General features: G+C 46.8%; 5 protein-coding genes across 8 annotated transcripts in view; 3 read left to right on the forward strand and 2 right to left on the reverse strand.

Annotated features, from left to right (window-relative positions):
* Positions 1–3,998, reverse strand: part of grin2ba (glutamate receptor, ionotropic, N-methyl D-aspartate 2B, genome duplicate a) — a 93,437-nt gene extending 89,439 nt beyond the window's left edge. The window contains exon 1 of the mRNA XM_057014410.1: positions 2,641–3,998. The gene's annotated coding sequence lies outside the window, so the exon portion shown is untranslated. The remainder of the gene's footprint in view (positions 1–2,640) is intronic.
* Positions 3,999–5,009: 1,011 nt separating this feature from the next.
* Positions 5,010–6,302, forward strand: fmc1 (formation of mitochondrial complex V assembly factor 1 homolog). Its single transcript, XM_057014409.1, has 2 exons — positions 5,010–5,180; positions 5,906–6,302. The coding sequence occupies exons 1-2, from the start codon at positions 5,052–5,054 to the stop codon at positions 6,107–6,109; spliced, it is 333 nt and encodes a 110-aa protein (XP_056870389.1). The 5' UTR covers positions 5,010–5,051; the 3' UTR covers positions 6,110–6,302.
* A 696-nt stretch (positions 6,303–6,998) lies between these two features.
* LOC130514828 (heme-binding protein 1-like) lies at positions 6,999–10,938 on the forward strand. The gene is made up of 4 exons (XM_057014629.1): positions 6,999–7,361; positions 8,997–9,135; positions 9,432–9,612; positions 9,690–10,938. The coding sequence occupies exons 1-4, from the start codon at positions 7,284–7,286 to the stop codon at positions 9,865–9,867; spliced, it is 576 nt and encodes a 191-aa protein (XP_056870609.1). The 5' UTR covers positions 6,999–7,283; the 3' UTR covers positions 9,868–10,938.
* A 374-nt stretch (positions 10,939–11,312) lies between these two features.
* wbp2nl (WBP2 N-terminal like) lies at positions 11,313–15,253 on the reverse strand. Its single transcript, XM_057014628.1, has 8 exons — positions 15,093–15,253; positions 14,503–14,611; positions 14,268–14,406; positions 13,789–13,881; positions 13,414–13,614; positions 13,146–13,256; positions 12,561–12,637; positions 11,313–12,331 (listed from the first exon to the last, which is right to left on the reverse strand). The coding sequence occupies exons 1-8, from the start codon at positions 15,149–15,151 to the stop codon at positions 12,278–12,280; spliced, it is 843 nt and encodes a 280-aa protein (XP_056870608.1). The 5' UTR covers positions 15,152–15,253; the 3' UTR covers positions 11,313–12,277.
* Positions 15,254–15,756: 503 nt separating this feature from the next.
* On the forward strand, positions 15,757–19,138 carry LOC130514826 (zona pellucida sperm-binding protein 4-like). Of its 4 annotated transcripts, XM_057014626.1 has the most exons (13): positions 15,757–15,915; positions 16,013–16,127; positions 16,216–16,340; positions 16,749–16,866; positions 17,021–17,155; positions 17,243–17,415; positions 17,810–17,889; positions 17,959–18,092; positions 18,165–18,348; positions 18,420–18,564; positions 18,642–18,711; positions 18,784–18,915; positions 18,989–19,138. In XM_057014626.1, the coding sequence occupies exons 2-13, from the start codon at positions 16,079–16,081 to the stop codon at positions 19,099–19,101; spliced, it is 1,458 nt and encodes a 485-aa protein (XP_056870606.1). In that variant the 5' UTR covers positions 15,757–15,915; positions 16,013–16,078; the 3' UTR covers positions 19,102–19,138. The 4 variants fall into 4 exon arrangements, with proteins under 4 accessions (XP_056870606.1, XP_056870604.1, XP_056870605.1 ...); XM_057014624.1 differs by lacking the exon at positions 15,757–15,915 and having other exon boundaries at positions 15,922–16,127; XM_057014625.1 differs by lacking the exon at positions 15,757–15,915 and having other exon boundaries at positions 15,922–16,127; positions 18,787–18,915.
* Positions 19,139–19,490: the final 352 nt, after the last annotated feature.

Genomic DNA, 19,490 nt, shown 5'->3' on the forward strand with positions numbered 1-19,490 from the left:
CCTTGCAGGTCAATTTTCCAGGCCCGTTAAAAGAAGGTGGTCTTTCATGCCCCCCTGACCAGAATCCTTTAACCACGGCTCAGCTGCAGGCATCTGCTGAGCCGCTCATTTGAATGGCCGACGCTCGCTCTGCCACCTGGACGCGCTCTGAAGTGTCATCAGCGTGGCTGGATCAGGTGCATCGAGAGGCGTGCAGGCATCCGCGCGGTGCTTTTAATGACTATAGCATTGGCGAGTGTCGGGGGGGTGTCATTGGCGTCAGTTTCCCCGCAACGCCTCGACACGTTGCCTGGGATCGAGGGTGCGCTACAGGAGGGGGCCACATGTGGGCCAAAGCTGAACGGCTAATAGTCCTGGGTTAGGAGAGCGGGTCCCAGGTGGTTTGTTGAGCTACGTAACCTTGACTGTACTTCCGCCCATGCACGCACGCGCACACACACACTTGGTGTAAATCCAAACCGCTGTCAGTCAAGTGATGGGAAAGTTAATCAGAGAAAAAGGGTCAATCGCCACGGCACCGTGATGGATAGGTGGACGTGCACGCGTGTCAGAGAGCGGCTGTGAATGTGCGCTCTGCTGCAGGAGATGATGAACTCCTGCTTTCACAACAGTGGATAAAATAACTATATTTAGAAAGGGAACATGCAGTCGGTGTCTTAGTGGAGATACCTTTATTGATCTGACTCTATATTAATGTGCTGCAGGCATGAACACACACACACACACACACCCACACACACACACGCACACACACACCTCTGCTTTAGTTAGAAAAGTGGAGCAGCATGAAACAGGCAGGCTGATCCTTCTGCCTCACTGGTTTGGGAGGTGCAAATGAGATATGGGCATATCAGACCTGAGAGCACACCTGTCACATGACCAGGGTGCATCAGAAGGAGAATTAAAGGCTCATGGGAGGGGTGCGAGGGTAATTGCTGATCTCTGATAATCCGCCAACATCCACTTAAATTCTGCTCAACCCCAACGTTGCGCACATACCCAGGATGCATCTGCACGCATGCAAAAGTCAAAAGCGGATCCAATCGGCATCATCCCGAATACGCAACAGCGAAAGCATGTGTGGAGTTCCAGTACTCACCCGCGTAAGCCCCCGACGAAAAACAACAAAAAGCAGACATGGAATGTACTCAACTTTGCGGGCTGGAGGAACTCTAGCGCATCGGCTAAAAGACAAAACGAAGCTCGAGACTTTAATCCGCATCGGTCAAATCCCATTAAGATTCAATAGTCGAGGAAAAAGAACACTGACATCAGATTCAGGCTGTTACAAAAAGAGTCAAACGAAGCTGTGGCCCGAATTTGGAGCAGCTTTCGATCAAATTCAATTTGCAGATCAGGATTTTAGGAGCAATTCCACAGGAAAACCACCTAAATCCTAAGGGTCTCTATCATGACGGCTGCTCAAAAGTCCCAGTTCACTTTATCTCCATGTACAGAGGAGGAGAGCCATTCCCCCCCCCCCCCCCTATAAAAGAATCTTAAGGGGGGATGAGCAAGGAAGTGAGTGTGTTCTCTGCTCTACTCTGCTGAGTATCTCTCCAAAGCTGTGCCTCTTTCACCAGCACGTAGTCCCAAATAACCCCGCACTTTCACGCCAACCCTTTCGTCCTCTTTCCTCCCCCCCAGAAGCATAATCGTGAATAATCGGCCTCGGGTGTTTCAGATAAATGGAGCTAGTCAAGGTGATGGATTGCAAAAATTATGTCACCACGGAGCAAAATAAACAGCAGCGCCAGAGTGATGGGAGAGCGACAGGAAGTGGAATTTAGCCGCTGAAAGAACCAGGAGAACTAACGGTGGGATGGAAGTGGGCCTAGTGGAGGAGGAAAAACAAGTGGAAAGGGATGAAGAGAGTGAGCGGGAAAGGTCACGATTGAGGTGGGTGATGTTTTTCCAGCCCGTCCTCTGAGTGCTTGTGTTTGTCTGCAGTGACGGTTCCCAAAGATGGAGGGATGGAGAGAGAGAGGAAGAGAGGAAGCAGAAGGGAAGTGTATGAACAGATGACACCCCGAGTGAACAGACGAGGGCTGGCTTTCAAACCGCCGTCACTCATGAACCGGGCTTTTGTGCGTCAGCCTGACCTTCACTTTAAATGCAAATCCAACTCACACTTGTAAGGTTCCGTCTGGACCCCCCTGCCATCCACACACACACACACACACACACACATCCACCACTGCCTGTGGCATTAACCAAGATGACATGTGATGATGAAGGTGTGGGTGACAGGCTTGTGTATGTGTGTGTGTGGGGGGGGGGGGTGTTTTTAATGAGAGGACAGACTTTGTTGTGCGACAGCACAGACATGATGATCCCGGGGCAGCGGCCCGCGACCATCGCCGCGGTCTCGGGCCCGATAGAGGGGCGGAAGGCACGGATGATGCGAGGCGGAGGTGTGACGTGAGGATGACACGGTATGAGGCAAGAATCTAACCAGATGGGAGGGGAACCGTGATGATATCGAAGCTAGATTCCAGGCCGGCGTGTGCATGTGTGTGTGTGTGTGTGGTGTGTGTGTGTGTGTGTGTGTGTGCTTCAAATACACTTTGAAAAAACGAGTCGCACAGAGAAAATGAACAAAGACTTCGAGACGAACACTGAAACACTAAGCAGACCTACCTATGGTCAGAATTAAGGATCGCCCGAAAAAGATGCAGATGCATAGGATGGAGGGAGGAAAAAAAGAGAGGGAGGGGGAGGAAAAGGTACAAAATTGAAAAAGGCATAAAGAGAAATCACAAGCAAAGCTAGTCAAAGTGTCTCTAAAGCAAATAAATGAAAACACAGGTGGAGTGGGGGGAAAAAAAGTTAGGCAGTGGAGGGGGAGCGGAGGGAGGCGGGGGGGAGCGTGGGCTGCACAGAGGGGGGAGACAGCGATGTATAGGGAGGGGAGGATGAATGAAAAGGGGGTGAGGGGGGGAAAAAAAAGAGAATAAAAGGGGCCAAAAAAATTCCCCCTCCTCTTTTTTCTCTCTGGCTCTCCCTCCCTCCTCGTCTGGCTCATACACAGCAGAAATTGTTGACCAGGTAAATGGCGAAATAGATGAGAAGACAGAGGACCGAGAGAGCGAGCAGATGAAAAGGTAAAGCACCTCCCAGCAGCGCGATGAGGAAGAAAAAGAACAAAAAACGAAAGATAAAAGCAAATACTCCGGTGGCCTCCGTTGTCTCCAGTCTGTGTGCGGGAGGGGGGATTGGCTGCCGCCAGTTGCTCCCCTTCCCCGGCTGCCTTCTGCTTTCTTCTGTCTCCCCTTCCAAAAAACACTGCCCATCCAGATGACAAAAAAAAGAGAGAGAGAAGCGGGCAGAGACGTCCTTCTTTCCCCCCCCCCTCTCCCTCTCAGGTCTGCTCTGATTTGAGGTGCCACTCACACAGGTTGGGCATCGCTGCAGCAGCAACGCACAGTCTCACCGCTGCCCAGGGGGAGCCAAGTCCAAAAAAAAAAAAAGAAAAGACACTGGGGCTGCTGCTAGTCGAGCGCTGCCTGCCTCATGAGGAAGGATACTGAGCTGGAACTGCTCCGTCTCCCCTCTCCCGCCCAGCCCTGCCAGAGAGGGAAAAAAAAGAGGAGAGGGGAGAGGAGGTGGGCCCACGCGTTGCATTAGTATTCATTGAAAGGCTGTGAGGGAGGGAGGGGGAGGGAGGGTAGAGGGGCGCTTTTCAACAAATGTCTAGGAACCAAACCGGTGCGCCGCCGATAACACGGTGGCTCCCTCTACAGTCGATGATCAACAGCGGGGCTGATATCCCCCGGACGAACCCCCTGCTGCTGGGGGGGAGGGGGGGGGGGGGGTCCCATCTTCTGGGTAAATAAAATGCTGCCTCTGCTCAGATGTATCCAACCCTGCACACAAGGTGGTCGCTTCACAGCCTGCTCCGTCTTCCGCCAAGTTAAACTCGACGTTGCCATGGTGACAGATGATCGCTCTCCAATAACCACTGCAGTGCTTCGCTCCTGGCTTTGGCGCGGAAATTGTGAGGATATGTCGGTTTTGGTGCGCTTGTGGTGTCCGCTTGTCAATACTGCCAGTTCCCGGTTGTGTCTGTGAGAAGGCTGTTAAAGCAAATGCAGAGAAGAAGAGCATGTGCTGGGGTAACCGCCATTGTTGCACGAACGGTTCCCGTAAGAATTGCACCAAAACAGTAGTTTGAATATTTAAACACCAAAATTGGAAAAATTGGTTTTCAGGAGTGCTTCAGGTTGCTTTGCTGGGAGGAAGAGGGACGGAGGGTCCGACAGGGCGCAACAGGGTGAAAACTGGAATGTTGCTCCCACTGGAACATGATGGTTGACCAGGCAATATTTCCTGCAAACCCCCCCCCAATGTCACACAAAGTCACTTCCAGCTTTGCTGCTGTAAAGACGAAGATGTGCGACACGAACTTCTCACATTTATTCACTAAAATCTCTGACAAAGATCAGTCAAATTCTACATGGAATCAAAGAGGACTTGAACCAGAGCCAAAAATACATGACCCAAGAGTGCTGCACACTTTGATTAAAAAATATACGTCATCATGGACGTATATACTGTGTGTGCATATATGTGTGTACTGTAAATGCAAAATAAAACTTTATTTTCAATATTTATTTGTGCATGGGTGCCCAAAGGCGTTCAGATGTTGAGTTTGAAAACATCAATTGTTATCATAGGGTAATCATAACTGAGCTAACAATTGTGAGCTCACACAATTAGCAAAACTAATTTGGATGAGTGCTGGACGGATTAGCTCACAGCTGTGAAATTATTATCCAATTACACTAATTTACACACTCTCATTAGTTGCATTCACAGAAAGCACAAAGACGAGGTGGGCTCGTTTTTACCTGTTGCTGTTTTTGTGGGGAAATTCAAATTACCTTAAAATTGTCGCAAGGAAACTCTTTTGCACACACGCAGCAGGTAGCGGTTGAATTGGCGTCGGGACGTCGCCCCCTAGTGGTAAATATGCAGAGCTGCGCTCGACGGTGCGGCGGTCGATTAAGCTGGCCTGGCTCCCTGTGCGTCGTCCCGAACACCGAGCGGTGATGGCGACGCTGTCGTCTCCTCTGCGAGTCTGCCGCGGGTTACTGAAAGAATTACGTGCAATTCAGGGGCCGAGTTACAAAAAGTCACCGGCCTACAACTATGTCATGGAACAGTTTCGTAAAAATAAGGCGAGTCTTGCTCTGCGCTCCGGCAAATGTTAGCTAGCTCACTACCTATATAAACCGCATTGTAAACGTTAGCCAAGCCAGTGTAACTTTGTTTTGTTATTGTTGATATTTTAGTAAGACTTTAATAGACATTCGATGTTGGCATATTTCACATGCTTAAAGAAATGTTTGATAGTGAATATTGGAGATTTTTTTAAAATGGCTAATGCAAGGTGACAGAAGGACACGCTAACTAGCTAGCAGCAAATGGTCATAGCATAGCCAATCTTAATATAGTTCTCATCTTAAACCTTCTTAAAAGACTACCAGAGTATAATATTATGTACTGTGACGTTTGCTGGAATTGGGTACACAAATGCAAGTGACCCAAGTAGTTAATGTTTTTCGTATTTACAGGAACAAGGTATTTCCTAAAATAATTGCAGACTGTATAAAAGAATGGCTTGCTGAGTGTGGAACCACTCCGTTTGTGCTTGTGATCCTTCACAACACAGCAGAGCTGCTTGGTGGAGGAACGTAGGCTTAAATCCCATGTTTATCCATGGAAGAACATTGTGCAGCCACGATGGCAACATCTCTATGAGGACTTCTGTCCAGGGATGTGACCAAAAAAAGAGTTGTTAATAAAAAATGATTCACTTGAATTTAAGCTGTGGCGTGGTAAATTGCATTTTCTGTCCGTTTAAGGACTTTTAAAGCTTTCGTCTCCACTTCCTCTGAAACAGGTGACGAGCGAACGCCACTGCCGCGCTGTGCAGGAGGCCCACCACGACTCCCAAACCTACCTGTGCTTGCTGGTGTCTACCAGGAACCACCTGGTCCTGCACAACATCTACCACGCCAAAGGAGAGCGAAGCGCGGAGGAAGTGGCCGGGGTGGTGGGGCTCCGGTTGCCCACTCAGCCGGGGGGGAAAGGCTGGGAGAAGTAAGGCCGCGGGGCAGGAACGCCGTCTCTTCGGGGACACTTGGACTATTTCTGTGTAGCGTGCAGCTTCTTGGTTGCTCTGCTGGGGCAGAAATCGGGAAGACATGCTGTGATTAAACCTGTCTAGTATTTCTGTCAATATTTTGTACATAATTGTCTCGCTGAAAACAAGCATAAAATGATGTACTGCAAATATATTTATATGTTGGTTTATTCATTCCTATTGCAATATAAATCTGTATAATTAGTACCAGAGCAACCAGAAAGGTGAAATAGCTGCTTTAATACATTCATTTTGCTGACTTAGGCGATGATTCTCTATATTTCCCTTAATAAATGCACATGTCAGCTTGAGTGGAGTCAAACTTTCCTCCCCGCTGTCCACTGTCCAACTCTCAGCTCTCTTTTTTCCCCTCCATTAAATTAGCCCATCCTGCCTCCTGTAACTCCCCAGTAGTGACTAACTTTGCCCCCGGCGTGAACGTAAATAGACCTCCCCCGAGCAAGCAACTCACAGTGACAGGAGGGGGCGCAACCAGCGCGTTGCCCCCGAACCAACGCGCTTTGCCGCGGAAAGAAACGCCGATGCGTCCTGACAGACCAACGGCTTGTGTCCAAATGCGTTTTGCGCAAAAGGACGGATGCAAGCGCGCTTTTCCACCAGTCCTTCGGAACCGGACAGGCTGTTGTTTGTTTGTTTGTTTTATAACAGAATGGAGAGAAGTTGGGTGAAATGATGGAAAACGGTGGAAGTCCATTTGATGTCACCCGGATGCCACGGTGACGTGAGGGACAGATGTTCTAGAGAAAGCAGATACTTGAAAGTGGGGATGAGCAGAGAAGGAGGGGGTGGGGGGGGGGGGGGGGGGGGGGGGGGGTGGAGACTCCACCCGCCGCAGCACTGGAGCCTGACGCGCTCATTCCTCGGTCCGACCAGGGGTGAGAAGTCAGCAGCGGTTCCTGTCCGCCTAGAGGATCGGGATTTTCGATTGAATCCAGGGCGAAGCTGCGCGTTCAGCGGCACTGAGCGCAGCTCCTCCGGAATCTGCGCCTCGGAACATCTGGACAGGAGCCTTACAGGTGCCACCCGGGGGGCTGAGCGCAAAACCCGGCTCCAGGCAGGAGGAGAGAGGTCACAGATTAAGAGGGAGACGCGAAGGGGTGAAGAGGGACCCGCCATGTTCGGCATGATCAAGAACTCGCTGTTTGGAAACACGGAGAAGACGGAATATATCCTCCTCAGCAGTGAGACCAAGGTAAGAGACGTTGGACCGGAGCTTCCGGTCACTTCTGACAGTTCTGGGGTCCGTTCGCGCGTCACGCAGATTGCGCGCACTTTGGCAAAAGGTGCTCCAGAAAGTGGAAGCCCTTGTTTGACCTTCCCCTCCTCATCCCCCCCACCTCAGAGCGCACACCATGTTTGCCTCTCCCGCTGTTGCGCCTGACGCGTGCGCGTGCACGAACCCGCAGGGTGCCGGATGAGGACGTGTTGGGGATGGAGCTGAGCTCAGGTGTGACCCGATGAAGTCACTGACAGAGGAGACACGCGGTGCCCGCTGACCTTTTGACCTGCTTTATAGGTCAAAAGGTCTTCCCGCGACCCATTCACGCGCACACGGGCAGTCACGACGCACAGATCACAAAGATCTACACGCGTGACCCTGCAGGCCATAAAAATGAAGGCGCCCCTCAGAACCAGGGCTCGGGCCAGATTTAAAAACATCAGGTGCTGAAATCAGAGCTGGTCACCTGATCCGCAGAGCAGCGCGACACCTCTACATTCTTAATCAAACCTGACACAGAATACAGAGGGCGTGTTTGGCTCCACGCTCGGGCACAGTTCAGCTCAGAGGCGGCCACAGCTATTAGGGGAGATCATGACAAGGAGGCCGTGACAGCGGTGTCCAGGCACCTTTTGGTTCCTTGGCTCAGACAGGGTAATTAGCACTGTTGGCTGAGCTGCCATGAGACACCGACCCGACACACAGACACACTAGAGCCAAATGAGTCACACCGGGGGGACGTCAGGGCCCCCACGCAGTTCATGGTGGGTCCTCTGACAGGACAAGTAATGAGCGGAACTCTTAATTGCAGTCGCAGAGGCAGAGTTTTCACATTTCGCAGGCGGGACGGGATGATTTTCCAGGTTTGCGGGTAAGAAAACGTGGATGTGAGATCATTTGCACAGTTGTGCATCATCTGCAGCAGCAGCCGCTCCAATTTAAAGGAACGAGCGGCTTGATTTGACTCCGTGTGTCTTTTATGGTGACCGGATTCATTCAGAAATACCTTAGAGTTCAATCTAGTCGAATGGCTGTGCTCCACATTTGCCCCGCTTGGCCATACTTTCTGTTGCATCATGTTAACGCTGTGGGCCTGGGGGGTGGGGGCAAATGTGTGTGCGTGCGTGCGTGCGTGTGTGTGTACTGTTATGTAAGACTCTGCATTTCTTGCCCATTATTCTCTGTAGGCTGACTGAACATGAAGAAATTAAATCGCAGTGTGTTTGTGACATCTGCATCTCATTATTTGGCTGCTCACATTAGTTTCGAACATGCCACAAATGTGCTGTCACACACACACACACACACATTTGTACTTCTACCGTTATGAGGACACCAAATGACAGAACGCATCCCCAGCCCCTAACCCATATGTAACCTTGACCTTTTAACCCTTAAACAGCCAGAATGAAATCTCCTCAATACCCCAGTGTCCTCACTTTGATAGTGAAATTGGCAGTCTGGCACTTTAGTATGTAGCCTGAACAGCTATGTCCATGAACAGATGTTTTCTGACAGCTGGATCATGCCCTGCAGACCCTGCGCACGGGGGGACAGCTTGCGCGTGCGTTCTTCAAGTGGATGACATGTTCTGCTGTGCTGTTACAGGACGGAGTTAGCTTTGAGGTACGGCGGTACGATGGGGCCAAATTTGCGACCATCTCCTCTGAAGGTCGAACCTTTGACCAAATCTCAGGTGAGCTGGTGAGGAAGCTGCTCATGTACATCGGCGGGAGCAACGAACAAGGTAATTCGGGACGCTAGGTAATGTGCTAAAGTTCCCCGATACACTACGAAATGATTCCACTTGTTTTGAAGGAGATCTGCGTTTCCTCTGAAAATGAACTGGAAATGCATCGTTCCAGACCTCACAACCCTCTTATACCAAGCTAAACAAGCTAGCTAGCACTACTACATTAAGTAGAAAAGTGTGTGCTGCAGATGAGTGTAACACTCTGTCATACGTGCACGATCCAGGTAGCGAACTTACTATAATGGAGGTTAACAGACCTCAATGACTCGTTGTGTCCCAACTCTAATCAGGCGAGGCCATGGGCACAGCGACGCCCACCATCATCACGGTCTACCCTCGGAACGACGGGGTTCTGTCTCGCCGCCTGATCGTCGCCATCCGTATTCCCACCATCTACCAGCAAAGCCCCCCGACCCCCACTGACACCGCCATCAAGATCGAGGACCGGCCCGGCATGACCGTCTACGCGCTGTAAGCGTCTCCTCCTAAAAGGTGGAACCGTAATAAAGTCCGTGCTGAGGTCACACCGGATCGTCTCTCGTTCACAGACAGTTCGGGGGCTTCGCGGGCGAGGGCGAGTACCGCGCGGAGGCCTTGCGCCTGACGCGTACTCTGGGAGAGACGGCGCCCTTCCAGCGCAAGCAGTACTTCTGCTGCAGCTACGACCCGCCGCTCAAGCCTTACGGCCGCTGCAACGAGGTGTGGTTCCTGCAGGACGAGCCTTAAGCACCCTCCCGCTGACAGCAGAGCTGGGTAAGAACGCACGGAGGTCAGGCCCGGGAGCAAGTGGACGCTTTAGACTTCACAGTAGCTTCATTTATTTTTCCTCTCTTTCAATTATCGCCCTTTGTTTTTAGGCGTTTATTGAATTTAAGCCTTAATGGAACATGGATACGTTGTATTGTGGACCATCTTCATCGTGTTTTTAGATATGTTCTCAGCTTTACAGAGGAAACCAGGCACGTATTCGACCTTGGCATCGTGCCTGTGTGTTTTTCAGATTTCAGTCGGGAATAAACTGTCAGGGTGTCAGCTGCTTTAAATATCAGTAGTGTAAAGTTTAAAAATCCAAATGACTTTTTGGACCACCAGAAAGGAGGCAATGCTCCAAGCGTGGACGAGGGGCAGGAAAAAGTGAACTTTTTCTCTGTTTTACAGACCTGAACTCTTGGTAAAATGATGATGATGAAGATGAGAGGTTAAAACACAGAGAGGGTTTTCAGAAAAGGTTGGGAAGAAGGCTGAAAATCGGCCGCAGAATGGAATTTTATCTTATCTCCCCCCTCACTGAACGATGAAAACATTCCACCCTTGCACAATCTACATCAAAAAAGCTTGAAAAAAACATAAGAATCAATTGAATCTGCATTCATACAACTGTATTTATTCATGTATGTATATCTATTTCAGTCTTCACATCATGCTTCTTCCCCAGTTTTAGAATCCTAGTAGCACTTTTTCTACAACCTTTCAACTATAATAAACCTGGCTGATGGCTCAGGAGGAGGCTACTGCAGGAAAAACAAGTCAACATTTGTTTTGTGTAAAAGAAAAAGAAATTTAGCACCAGAAATGAACGAGCCATAGAGTTTGAGCTATATTATATATATATGTATAAACATATCTTATCTATATAGAGGTGATGGGCGCTGTGCTGTTGTGTGTAGTGGAGTTTGTGTGTTTTGTGACTACGTTGTCTTTATGGATCCATTGGTGTTACGTGAAACATCTGTACAGCATCTGTGATCTCATTTCAGACAATAAATACAGTAGTGCTTGGTTCAAAGGTCAAAGGTCGGTTTTGTGTGCGTGTAGTTTTTTCTTTTGGGATTGAAAGCAAGATACTGATGCCTGATTAACCCAAATATGACATTGCATTTAATCAAAATCATATACAGTATGAAGGGTTTTTTAGATTTAGAGAATATATTTAATGACATCTTACTTTTCCTATCCATGTGGATTTGATGAGCCAAGAACTTGGTCAAGATTTTGTCCAAATGTTGCCCTTTAAACTTGGATTCTCGCCTTATATTTACATTTGCACGACTATTAATCTTTAATGATTCAGTATCAAGACTAAATCCACTCTTTTAAAAACAAGAGTGACGTGTCCCAGATGCAGAATGTGTCTTGAAGTGCATTTCAGATGAATAAAACAGCAATACGAATACGTTGTTAACCAACATATTTATTCTTTAAATGAAAGAAAGACTTCAGAAAGATGAATAATGATTGCAAGGAGATTCATACGTAGACATCTAATTAATTTAAAAGAACTTACAATGACAAAGGGGGGGCAAAAGACTAAAAACCGTCCTTTCGGCGAGCGGCGCGCTAACGCTGCCCACTGGCCCCTCCGCCCTCCGTTAAACAGGAATGAAAACGATCCATTCAGAAAACTCCCCAGTAGAACACACGGATGGGTCCAGTAACCCCACACGAGTGCGATAACCCAGAGTTTCTGCTTTCAGCTTGGCTTTGCATACATGAATACAAAGGAAGCTGTGAGCAGAGCACTGGGTCACTCAGGTAACTCCAGCCTGTCACCTTTAACCTTCTTATCAGCGCTTGAAATATTGCACAGTTCTCACAATATAATCTAAGAAATCTGCCCAGGTCCCCCTTTACCTCTAAAAACCAGATTAATATTCACAGCAAAAACCTTCAAAGTGTGTATTAAATGTGATTAAACTGGTCATGGCTGTAAAATGTGAACCCCAACATGAATTACAAGATTTTAAGAGCAATACTGTGTCTGCGTCAGTAGCTGGACAAGAACTCAACTTAAACCCACTGGTTGTTAATAAGGAAACTGCAATAAAGAAACTGGTAAATCGCATTTTTGGTAATAAGTGTTTGAAATTCATTCCCCTCACTGCCTTCTTTTTCTCGCCTCCAACACGGATCCTTCAGGTTCAAAAAGAAATCTGAAATTAGCCCGAGTCAAATGATGCGAATGCTCCAGAAGTAACTCTACACTCCACTATTCAAGATAATATCAATTGATGAATCATCCGACATCTTTCAGCCCTTTATTACTTGCATATTCTTTCCTACAGTCAACATCATCGTTAGTCCGTTTTAAAGAGATTTAGAATGGAGAGGAAGTGGAAGGAGTGGCGCTGGCTCAGCCTTAGTTGCTTTTCTTGTCAGAGTCTGGATGAGGTGCGTATGGTGGAGGCCGCTCCTGCACGGACATTGAAGACAGAAGAACGATTAACACAATATCAGACACTGAACCACCAAAAATAGATATCACAATTACTCCTAGAACATTCAGGAGGATGCCATTTTGTGGAACTGGCTGCATCATTAGTGACAGGAAGAGTGTATTTAATAATATACCGGAGAAACAAGCTGGAACTAGGTTTAAAATTTAAAAAACAAAACCAGAACATGACAACAGGAAGACTCACCATAGGCATATACACATTGTGTGGGTTGCTGGGGTTGTAATATGCGCTGCCTGCCGCCTCAGCTGCTTTGGAGTTACCTGTGCGGAAAATAAGATGTGACAAAGACAGGGAGTTAAACAGGGGCAGTAATAACCCGCTGAACATATTTAGGAGCAGGCGCTACAGCTGCTGACACTTTAAGGGGGAGAGTCCACTATTAGTCATCTCAAGCACAACTTGACAGCTCCCAGAATTTTCCACAAAGATAATCCACCCGATCGCCCGAAGGACACGCGGGTGCACCTACTCTACCTCTCTCTAAAATAAAGATACACCAAACTGGCGTCTGAGCACGCTTCCAGGCTCGACCCACAGCTACACACTAATCTGCGAGGTGTGAGAAAAGAGGACACAAACAGAGAGGGGAAGTTTTAACTTTTGTAGTTTTGACGTGCATCAGATGAGACATCGGCGATGCAGCCTTTTTTGGGGGGGGTTAAGACATGATTCAGTGTGATTCAGGATAAGAGAGAGAAAGAGGCAGATCACATCTGACGGGTGCAGTGACACAGACATGAAGAGAGGAGATGGAGGGGGGGAACAAACCAGAAGGTGGTGCTGTTGGTGTCCAGTTCTGGGGTGGTGCGACCCAGTTTGGAGGTGGCCCTGGATATGGAGGAGGTGGGGCCATGTAATCAACCACATGGGGGTACATTCCTGGAACACAAAAGGACCCAAGGGGAAAATGGCATTGTAAAAGAGGTTGGAATGTCTATAAAAAGTTAGCCAGCAGAAACTGAGAAAAATATGTCCCCTGAAACACTAAATCATGCACTTCTATCAATGTCCTAACAACAAAAGTGAAGTGGTCTACCTGTTGGGGTGGTTGGATAGTGATAGCCCATGTTGCCAGCTGCAGCAGCAGGAGGAGGAGGACCCTGGTAGAACCCATTCTGTTGACCAGGTGGTGGGTAGACATAGCTGGGGGGGGCAGCGGGAGGTGGGCCGTTCATCATACTAGGGGAAGGATAGCCGTAGGCAAAAGCCCCGTTTTGTGCTGGAGCAGCACGAGAAGCTAAAACAATGGAAATAAGAGGCCTTTTGAACGCGGACTGAAAGCTGACACATCCAGGATCACATGGCCTCACTGAATGTTGCCAACGTTTAAATAAATTATATCTTAAACGGAGAATGTTATCTTGAAAGATACTTAAAGCTGTGGATAACAGTGATGGAACTAGGCACAAACCATTTGTAGCCAATTTGAAGAGGTGCTGTCCCACTTCTATGGCTCCACCGTTCAGAAATGACATCTTGAAATTAGCTTCCCCCTCCCAGCCACCTGATGAGGCAAGTGAATATGAAATAAAGCAAATAAATACCCACCTAAACCAGTGTTCCATGCGATTGTCAACAGGGGTGATGGATCAATATATTTTAACACAATCTAGCATATTTCAACTGTATTCACAAGACGTTTATTAAAGAATCCACTACCACCAGTGGGGTGCTTTCTGGTATATGAAACAAAAACCAGTTAATTTACTGTAAAAAACATTTTGAAATTTTTATTTCACAGGAATTTTTGCAGAAAAATCAATGCACTGCGCACCTGAAATATATTTATTCTGTTTTGGTGGCTGACTTGAGAAACAACTAAAGAAGATAAGCTGCATTTAAAAGCAGATCCTAGCAACCATTTATGAGCAATAACAAAGGGCAACATACCACCGGGCTCTGCTGACAATGTCCCTTTAATGTAGTTGGCTGCAAAGACAGGCTGCTCAATGCTGCAGCCTTTCATCAAATAATAGGGAAACATAGCTGAACCCAGGCAGTCCTTGGTGTTACTGTTCACAAACAGCAGCTACGCCAATGGATGAGGGGGAGAGAAAGCACAGTTACAGTGGTGTGTACAAAGTATAATGCTAGCTTTTCACATTTGATTGTGACATGCACGTACCCTGTATGGTGTCAGGTAAATAGTGCCCTTCTTGGACCCCCTCAGCAGGTCGGATTTGCAGGCGACATCGCTGAACGACAGCTCCACATTCTTGCACTCTCTTAAAACACTAACATATCAAAACATATTTCAATAAAAGAGAAACGAATATTTATGCAACTCAAGTGTGTGATTATTCAAACACGTATGAGAATGAACTATGTCATTAAGGCTGAATATGATGAATTTCCGATTGGGCCAATATGACAAACATTTAAATTGGAGCAACTTCCGGTTATGAAACTTCGCCAACGTTCTATTTAATCGTGGGTATATGTTAATACACAAGAAGTGTGTACAGCTACCCATTATTTAAACCCTATTGCCAGGTTTAAAACAACATAGAGAGGTGTTGTCACTCCGTGTGATAACTTCCAGGGTCCGTTTAGACCTCAATTATACGCCAGCTATGCTAACAACGACCAGGCCAGCTAACAGCTAGCATTATTATAACTACGCACTGAGGTGGGAGGTAAACAAGCTAGCAACAGAGGCGACTCCGACCATTTTGATTCCCTTTTACGAACAAAAACGCGACATGACACACAGACCTCTCTCCGTTGTTAATCAGAACGCCACCGTTTTGCGAATGATTCTGATTAAAAGCCATGTTTGGGAGTCTTCAGCTCTCTTCGCGTTTGCTGTGGCCTGATGACGGTAGTGTCCTGGTTACGTCCTCGGTGTTACGTCACTACACAGCTGACAACTCGGGATTAACATGTGATACATCATCATTAATCTCATTAATAGTAGTATTTAACCTTTTACTCAAGTATCTTCTTCTAACTTTATTTTCTACTATTTTTTTTATCGTGAACATGACACAAAACATCAATCAGCGTACTTGAGCAGAGATCTGTTGTCCCCCGCGAATGGAAATTGTTGAACCTTAAGATAACGGAACAACTTAGCTAGGACCGTTAGTGCATTTGGTAGAGGGCAATAGTAATACAAGGTTGTAATATAGTTGGCTGCTTTGTGATTAAGGGACAAAGTCACTCATATCGTTTCATAATCATATTTGCGGTTTGATCTTAATTCTGCGCGTCCTGATTTGGCCAACTGTTCACTTTACACCGGTAGGTGGTGCTGTTCGACCTTAACCTGTAGGGCTCGCTCGCATCGTCAATTAAGATTTATGACGATGGGTTACGCAAGAACGAAATACAACGCTGCCTAGAGGACTGGGTTATGCAAGATTATTTAAGATTTAATTCACTTAAATTTAACCTGTTACATAGCCGAGCTGCATGCCATTTTTGTCCTGTGTCCTGAGACAGAGAGGACTTTCATCAGGATGCTCTGCTGGGACGCACAGCTGGCGGCTCATTAACGCTAATCACGGGAGGCAAAAAGGATCTGACGACATTTCCGGTGCCTAAACCGCACTCGCGAACAAATTTAAAAGTGCAAAATGAATTGTTGCTTAAACCTTGTTCTGATTTCGTTTCATTTGTTCTTCCTGGCGCAGCTCCGTTGGCGTTTGGTCCGGGCGGAGCAGTTGGCCCTGCCGAGGGTCATCTGCTCTGTCCGCAGGATGAGAGCTGCGTTTGGCCCGATGGTCAAAAGTAACATACACGTTAAAGGTAACTGCAAAATAAGTTGGGGAAACGTTTAAGTTTTAGTTTACATTGGATTCGCGCTGCTGTCTGTCTGTGTTTGTTTTTTCTTTAGATAAATCAGGGGCCAGAATCCCAGTGCCGCTGTCAGAGGGCCCCTGTGGAGTGAGACTGGGCAGAGAGAAGAATATTAGCATCTCATTCTTCAGCAGATATGACAGCTGCTATGCACATATAGAAGTAATACAATGAATGACCCACTAACGTACATAATAATGCAATTTATCTTTTAAAAACTCGGGTGAAAAACCAAATTTCCAAATTCTTTTGGGGTGGAGAGTTTATGTCCCTTTAAATAATGGCGGGACATTACATTTATCATAACCGTGATGCTGAATGGTTCATTATTTGAGATATAGATGTGACTGCAGAACAGCAAGGATTAAAATTAAATGTAGCATGATTCACAGAGGAAAGAAACACAAATGACAATCAAGTACTTAATCAAGCAATCTAGTTATTGTTGTTATAATTGTAATCGAGCATTAATTCAGTTTTTGACAATCAGCGCTGGGGAAACGATAAACAATGACTGACTTTATAGAAGGAGCTGCAGTGTGGTGATTTATCATGGCCTTTGCTCCACAGAACCATGACGTGGTCGTTCTACTGGAAGTTCAGCTGAGAGGAGAGGACGAGTGGCTCGGGGTGAGGATCAGCTGTCCTCTCATACAGACTAGCGACGGGACTCCGCTTATCCCAGCATGTGAGTGAAGACTGCTGACAGGTCCCAGAAGCAAAGCGGTGTCACTACTTTCATAAGCGTAGGACCTTTTTACTCTATAGTGTTGCTGCATGGGGGATTTTAGTGGTCATGAAATCCTTCACTTCAGGGTATTTACATTGTGCCTCCTCTCAAGCGCTGCCTGGGAAATGTGAAATAGACAGATCTCTTCGAGTGGACTGCGGCCAGCCCAGCATTTCTCCCCAGGAGTGCGTCAACCTGGGCTGCTGCTATGATGAGCAGGATTCTATGTGCTTCTACAGACTTAATGGTGAGATCGGTGCTCATCCCATGACATCGGCATGAGTGGAAGTAAAGCTGCGCTGTTCTATATGTAAAGCGCCCCTTTTCCCTGCAGCCTGCTCTCTGGATGGACACTTTGTGTTCTCTGTCAAGGCAACAGAAACAGAAGTGCCCATCGATCCCAGCGCCCTCCTAGTTAAGGGCCATCCTCACTGTTTACCTGTTGTCATAACACCCGACACGGCCGTCTTCAAGATCGGACTCAAGGACTGTGGCTCGAAAATGAAGGTAGTCCGAGAATGAAAAAAGGTCCAGAATTGAAATGATGCCTGGATTTACAGATTAGTCAACAGACTGAATATTGGCACCCTGCGTATATGTTAGAGCTAGAAATGGTGTTTGGTTTTGTTGACTTTTTATTTCTTGTGGAGTATTCCATGAAGTTGTAATAAGTAAAAAGTTATAATTACAGTATATCACAAAAGTGTTAAAGTTTTTCCCCAGAATTGTAAATTCAAACACTCCCAGATTACTTTCATCAGAATCGGAGTAGAGTGAAAAATGCATTTGATGATTACAAATGAACATTTTGGATTTATATTGTATTTTATTATAGTGTTGTATTTATATTGTGAATGAAGATTCTGTTGACTGTTAAGAATCTGTGGCTGTTTTGTTTCAGGTAGAGGGAGACATGGTGATCTATGAGGTTGAATTGGAGGAGCGATATACTAAAACTTTAACCAATACGTCCCCCTTTAGGTGAGTGTTTTATTTGTTGAGTTACTTGTCTGTAGTAACAAACAGGGCTCATGTGTTTGGGGATTTCAGTCTCCAGGTTCAGTGTGAATACGAGGCGTCTGATTTAATGCCTGCTGCAAATTTGCGGTCCTTGTACTCGGTGACTAATCGGCCACCTGTGGTTGCACTCGGATCCTTTAGAGTGCTAATGAGAATAGCTAAAGGTAATAAAACAGAGTTTTGTCTCATCTCAGAGCTGCGGAGAAGAACCCCAATGCTGTATTTGGTTTTTCTAGATTCAACGTTTACATCCTTCTTGCCCGAAGACCAGCTTCCACTGTCCTTGCCTCTGCGTAAGGCAGCATACGTGGAGGTCACCATCGCTCAGCCGTCCCCAGACCCAACGCTTTCCCTGCGTGTAAGGGATTGCTTTGCCTACCCTGTGTCTAGACACTCTGTATGGACGCTGCTGTATGACGGGTGAGTCGCAGCAGCGCACACGCTGATGATGCAAACCAGGCTGCACTTCTTAATCTTTCCGCTCTGTGCAGATGCCCCAACCCTCTGGACGACATGAGAAGCTCTGTCCCCGTAGACAACCATGGGAAGACCACGTCCCACTCCCAGGTCAGGAGGTTTGATGTGAAGACCTTTGCATTTGTGGACCCACACACAGGCCATCCTAGCATGGAGGAAGTAAGACAACCACATCCATGTGTTTCCAGATATACATCCACTTTTCAGCAAACATGAATGCGTGATGTCTCTTTCAGATATACTTCTACTGTTGGGTGGAAATTTGCACCAATGACGCTGCCTGTGCACAGCAATGCACCCTCATCTGTGCGTGTACTGCGATATAATAATTATATAGCACAAAGACAGAGTTAAACATGCGCCCCTGTCCTCTCACAGCAGCTAAGAGTGACAGGCAGAAACGAGAGGCAGCATCTGGCTCCAACTCATTGGAGCTGGTGTCTCTGGGTCCACTGCTGCTGACAAGTGACGCTGAACTGGAGGACACTCCTTGCATGAAACTAACTGCCTGTAAGTTTTAACGAGGAATTAAATTCCAATTGGCCATTGGAATATTTTGGCAGTCATAAGGTGTCTGTTTCAGTGTTTCAGGTTGTATTGTACATGCTTTCTGCTGTTGGTGCTGTGGTGCTTTTCATCCTGTTGTTAACAGCCTGGTCCTCCATTGGGAAGAAGCAAGAATCACAAAGTTCCTAACTGATCACTCACAATCCCAATAAATTGTTTTACCTGATGTTGCATGTATTGATTCCAGTTTCTTTAGATCTGAGATTCTTACCAATTCAGTCAACTCTCATAGTTCTTAACTATGCACCAATAATGATTCTCCATGGCAACCAATGAGAAAATACTCACTAGTGAAAGCATCATTTTACATAACTCAACCTTTCTTTAATCAGTGTCTTAAAGCATATTTAGCATGATTGTGCATGAGAAGAGATGTCATATTTTGTGCACATAAAGGCACAGTCCATTCAGTATTAGTTTAAAATCTGCACAAGGCTGAAGTAGATATATAAAATGTTCCCAAAGCATTTGGCTCCAAAGTGCAGGCTTTATACATATATTTGACCTCATGTAATTAT

This window comes from Takifugu flavidus, chromosome 18 (assembly GCF_003711565.1).
Source record: "Takifugu flavidus isolate HTHZ2018 chromosome 18, ASM371156v2, whole genome shotgun sequence".
In the NCBI taxonomy this organism is placed as follows: Eukaryota; Metazoa; Chordata; class Actinopteri; order Tetraodontiformes; family Tetraodontidae; genus Takifugu; species Takifugu flavidus.